The sequence below is a fragment of the Phaseolus vulgaris genome, chromosome 7 (genome assembly GCF_000499845.2).
Source record: "Phaseolus vulgaris cultivar G19833 chromosome 7, P. vulgaris v2.0, whole genome shotgun sequence".
Lineage (NCBI taxonomy): Eukaryota > Viridiplantae > Streptophyta > Magnoliopsida > Fabales > Fabaceae > Phaseolus > Phaseolus vulgaris.
In genome coordinates, this window is record NC_023753.2 from 5,245,671 (window position 1) to 5,251,613 (window position 5,943).

Below are 5,943 nucleotides of genomic sequence, written 5' to 3' on the forward strand. Positions count from 1 at the left end.
GTACATTACATGTTTATTTTAAGCCAAAGCACACAAACACCCTTTCCTTGTATTTTGCGATTTCACACACATAGTGTAAAATTATAACATTACGCCTTCAAAGTTTGACAACTTTTAGTTTGTTTATTTCTTTGTGCAAGAATTTTGAGGCATTTTTCTAGACTCTTTAATATCGCATTTTAAAGGCCTGCATGAGATCTTTTACCATCTTAAATATGAAAGGTTTCCTCATAACTCATAACTCATAACTGATAATTTCCCTGCTGGCTTCTCTGCTTCTGTATCACATCCTTAGAAGGTTTTGTTATTGACAATGGGAATTTCAAAAGGCTTAAGGCAGAAAGTTAGAGATTTCGTTGGGATTATTTTAGTTATTTTCATTACAGATAAAAAGATACTTCAACAGTTATATACATTTGTCTTGAACTTTCCCATATATTGCCTCCGCTATGCCTCTGATAGTATTGGGAGTAGTCCTGCAGCAGCCACCAAAAAGAGAAGCCCCAGCATCACGCCACTTGCCAATGTAGGGTACAAAATCATCTTCTGCTAACCCACTTGATTTCTACAAGATAAATTTCAGGTTATCAATTTGATGATACTAAAATACAATTACATCTACCAATTCTTACCGCTCTTACTTATCCTACTACATAGCACATTCTGGTGTTTGACAAAATGAGCTCTGTCTAAATCACTATAGTGTTCAATGTTTGCAGAGTGTTTGTTAATTTTCTTTCAGTAACAGCATTCAAATTATTTTTTGATTATCTGCTTTGTGAATTTTAACTGCCAGTTATAAGATTCATAACAATAGAAACATAACAAAAGAGGATTTCCAGATAAATTTTAATTGACGAGGAAGTATCATTTATTTATAACTGGAATTAGATAGAATTCGGTTGAACTTGACCATGAATAAAGTAGGGACATGCAAAGAGAGAGAAGCAGCAACTCACCACCCATTGGTTGCTCTCAGCAATGTAAGTCTCTCCGCTGTTGGGATATACAAGTACTGGTTTACTTGTTGCCTTTAAAATGGAGTGTTAAAAAAATTATTAGTCAGCTGTTGTTGGAAAAAATAGGAAAGTGCTATGAACTTCAAATCTAATTCAGTTCTATAAAACCGATTTATAAGGTAGGATTTACATCCACTTATATATTATTGAAAGGTCTCCAGTCGATTGTAGGATATACAAGTAATGAGTATCTTAAGTAAGGACACTAGTTAAAAAAACATTTCCTACACCCAATATAGTATAGGTCTAATGACTTAAAAGACAATTGTCTTTCTTTCAATTAACTACTTTCTATTGTATTTCTTCTACCAATGCCCTAAGGACACTCAAAGATTCCTGTTTTTAGAGAACTGATGGTAAATGGGAGACATATGAACCTTGGAAACCAGGAAGCATATCACTAAAACTATATAATTTGAGGAACTAAAAAGTATTACAACGGATTAGAAGGCCAACTAGTAGTTGTCTCTCACAAGTTATTCAAGATAATATAGCAAATTGGCACGTTTTGACAGCTAGTGCAGAGTGTTAAACAAAAGTCGCACCTTCTTAATAGATGAAATCAATCCATGAATAAATCGAGGAGCAGTACAGTTAACTCCAACTGCAGCAACTTGTCTGCATGAATCAGCTATTGAAGCACATTCAAAGATAGAATCACCACTAACCACATTGCATTCATCCTTGCAACTAAAAGAAAACCACGCAGGAGTTTCTATGCCTTCTTCGTCCAGAAGTTCAGCATAGGCCTATATATCAAATTGTAAACAAAATCAATAACGTTGCTCAAAATCAAGGTGAAACTAAGTCAAAATTGCAACGGTAGTTTACAACTTTCTATGGTATTAGTAAATGATAATTGACACAGCATTTTGCACACTCCATCACAGATTCCTACAGTTGCAATCTTGCAGGGTATAAAAATAAAGTAACGAACATGTGAATCTGTTTAATAGTTACTTCACCACCAGGGATTTAATAAAATACCTGTGCCTCCAGCTTATTTGGAATTGTTTCAAAGGCTATTAAGTCAGCTCCAGCATCAACCAGAATCTTTACTCTTTCCCTGTGAAAATCTTTGAGTGTCTGGACAGTAACAGCATCACCATAGTCCCCACTGTGAAGAGAGAAAGAAAATGAGCTTAGATTGTGGTCATATATATGGCTTTGATTTGGAAGGGCAGTTTTGACTTCAATCATGAAAATTCTCATCTTAATTCATATATAATCAGTAAGCACCTATTCAGTAGTTGTTAAAACTTTATGGTAATGCATTTTTGCTATAACAAAACACAGAATATCACTCACACATATTCAGAGCCATCAGCCAAATACGCTCCATAGCTTCCCACAGAAGCAGCAATTAAAATGGGACGTTTCCTAAATCTTTCATTTCTCACAAAGTCAGAAGAATCTTTGGTACACCTATCATGATAAATCTCTCGAGCCTCACGTGCAATCTCAACACTTCTTTTAAGCATAGTTACACCTTCTTCTCTAGAGAACCCTTTGGCCTCAAAACCTTGAACAGTGGCCTGCACCCGAACCAGGAAATAGGCCAAAATTAAAGTTATGCAGAATTGTAGGAATGAAAAAAGGTTGAGATGATAATTACCTGATAAGATGCTGTTAATATTATGTTTGCTCCTGCATCAAGGTAATCTAGGTGGACCTGTCACACGTTAGGCAAATTGAATTTATTGAATTGAAGAGCATTTCTTAATATACAAACTAAAGTAACGGTTCTAACTTCTATTATTCTTTCCCCACATTCCTTTCACTCCTGTGGAGCTGCAAATCTTCTTGAAAGGAAAGGTAAACACAGAAGAAAAACAAGTATAGAACAGTGCACCGGAACTACCTAGGAAGAATTCATGGAAATTTCTTTCTTCTTTGTTTACTTCCCACACTTTGACGAGTGTGCTATTTTTAGTTGGAAATTCAATATATAAATTTTAATTATATAACTTATGATAAAAATATCTTTTTAATGTATTTAAAAGTAATGAAATTGATTATTAAAGGATTTAAATGGTTTTAAATATAATTATTTTCAAAAGGGAAGAAACAAATTTTGTTAATATGTTTTTTTATTCCATATAAATAGTAAAATTATTGTGAATTTATATATTATTTTTTTATGATCACAGTTTCTAAGCTGAGAAATAATTTTTTTTACCAAAATTATATGAAAATGAATGTATCATGTATTCTATATAAAATCAGAGATAGTTATCTTTCAAAATCATAGACTTATAATGAAGGTGTTAAGGTAATACTTTATTCACTTTTCTGAAGGCTTTCTAAAGTACGAGAAAAGATAAAACTAATTTTTTTTTTTTAAATTCTTGATTTATTAATATATCATATTATTTCTGCACAATATAATATCGCAATAATTTAATTATTATTAAATAAAAATATACTAATAAAGATCAATAGAACATTACTTATTAATCCATTAATAAAAAAATAAATAGTGAATATATATTATAAACAAAATTATATATTTTATATTATATCAATGAATTTTATTTCTAAATATTCAACTATCATATATATATATATATATATATATATATATATATATATATATATACACACAGAGTGGAATTAGTAACTTTGGTATTTTGTTTTTTAGTCTTGATTTTGATTGAAAAAACTGTTTGGTTAAATGGTTAAAAACACTGTTCGTTGCGTGTGATGTTTTGTAATGAAATCGCATATATGCAAATATGTCAACCTCATCTATGAGATAATGTCCTTCTTATTAAAGTAATGATTATCTTGTAAGAAAGTTTGGTGTATCTTATCTAGAACAAAGCAATAAAATTGTCAATATTATAGGATAGACAAGTTTATTTTGCTTTCATAATTTCCTTTTCCTTTCACAGAGTAATTTCTGTTTACATTTTTTTATTATTAATTTACTGCATCATCATCCAACACTTTTCTGGTTGGATACAACTAACCTTGTAGATAATTAAAATTTATTAATTTTTAGTATAATTAACCTTTAAGTCTCTTAAAAAGATAATCAAAAGTTTTCCTCTTCTAACTCCTTAAACAGTATCTCTTTTTTAAAAATATCTTAGCCAGTTCCGTTAGCTATTAGTTGGCATTTGCTTTTAAAATAATATTACTGCTGTATTAATTTTACTTTCATTAACGATGTGAACCCAATATTGTTGTTAATATCAATAGAGATCATACTTTAGAGAGAGAAAAAAATGACTTCTTAATTCTCCTTAAAAGAAGGATTTCGAAGCACATATATTTAAAACCTTTAATAAATAAATAAAATAAAATAAATGTTTCATAAAAATAATTACTAATATTTTTATATAAAGTCAGTTTGTTTAAATTTTTAAAAATATATATAAAAAAAGAGGATAGAATTATTATTTCTTGAAATGCCTTACACGTAAGGCCAGAGCCCATTAAACAATAACACGTAAGGCCAGAGCCCAGACAAGAACACGTTTATAGTTTGCCATGTGTGCGTATATACTCGTTCTACGTAATTTTCTTTGCTCTTTCATTAAAAAAATTATATTTTAATATATAAACTAATATATATATATAATTATCTTAGCTTGTATTTTTAATATAAAGTACCTAATTATAATGAGAATGATTTTCTTAGCATAGAACCAAATGATAATCTTGATGCAGACATAAAATTCTTAGAATTAAGATTGAAGATTAAAAAAAAAATCTAGTTCCATAGTGTGTGTGGCAACCTATTAGCAAGCATGCATTGAGAGAAAAAGGTTGTTGAGATGAGAGCATAACTATGAAAATTAAATGAGTAATTAAAGATGAAAAAGAAGAGAAGGAAGGAAGAAATACCCTTCGGACAAGATGTGATGAAGAGCTGATAAGGCATTTGGCACTCCAAAGTTCGTCATTCAGGTCTGCACCGAGACGTTCTAGTTCAGTTGCAAAGCCACCGTCAATGACGGCGGAGCCACCACACTTGTCGAGAAAATCCCTAAAAAACGACGGCGTTTCCTTCCCTCTTAACCCCATCACTTACGTCGCCAAGATGAACAACAAAAGAGAGTTTTGAGGTCTTATGTTGTGTGTTGGATGATAAAGAAGTTCTCAAGTGCCAACTTATATCTAACACCGATTCTGTTTCCCCTATTTCTAAAATTACTATTATAACCCCCAACATGGTTTTATTCTCATTTTTCGCCATTTCTACTAACCTCAACGTCAGAATAATTAAGTTACGTATTTTCATCTCAAATAATTTCACTTTAATATACACTTTTAATTAAGAGCACACACTCATCACTCAATCTTTAGTTCCTGCTTGAATTAAATTTTATTAACTTTTTGTGGTGTAATCGGTGGGATTCCATAATATATATGTTTTGGATTGATATGTACTTTTCATAGTTTGAAATTTATGTAGAGATGATTTTGATAGAGTTTATGTTAGCAAAATATATTATATTAAAATTTATTTGACACATAAAAAATAATCATTTTACAACTATTTTTAAAATAAAATATTGTATTATAATAAATAATATTTTTTTAGATATTAAATGAATAAAATTGGTATGATCCCTAAAATATTATAAAGAATTAAGTATTCAATTAATGAATCGTTAATGTCTTCTTTATATTTAAGTTAACTTTAATGTAGGAATAAAACGTTATAAGATGGAATTAATAATTAACAGTGAATAAAGACTAAAAATATAATTAGGTATAGAAAAAAAAAGGGAGATCAACAGAACTTAATAAAAACCTATGTGTTTTTAGTTTTATATTCTAACTCTTCTTGGCTTTAATAGCGAAGATCGTCGTTCTATTTTCACATATAGATGCGTTATTTTGATTTTCTTAATAAAAACATTTTAACAATTTATATTTTCATTGTTCTTTCTCTTAAAGAGCATTATGGGCA

The 5,943-nt window shown here is 30.0% G+C and overlaps 1 protein-coding gene across 1 annotated transcript; it reads right to left on the reverse strand.

Annotated features, from left to right (window-relative positions):
- Nucleotides 1–245: 245 nt before the first annotated feature.
- Nucleotides 246–5,153, reverse strand: LOC137828363 (homocysteine S-methyltransferase 3-like). Its single transcript, XM_068634894.1, has 7 exons — nucleotides 4,872–5,153; nucleotides 2,635–2,691; nucleotides 2,328–2,554; nucleotides 2,007–2,136; nucleotides 1,565–1,768; nucleotides 960–1,031; nucleotides 246–565 (listed from the first exon to the last, which is right to left on the reverse strand). The coding sequence occupies exons 1-7, from the start codon at nucleotides 5,049–5,051 to the stop codon at nucleotides 407–409; spliced, it is 1,029 nt and encodes a 342-aa protein (XP_068490995.1). The 5' UTR covers nucleotides 5,052–5,153; the 3' UTR covers nucleotides 246–406.
- Nucleotides 5,154–5,943: the final 790 nt, after the last annotated feature.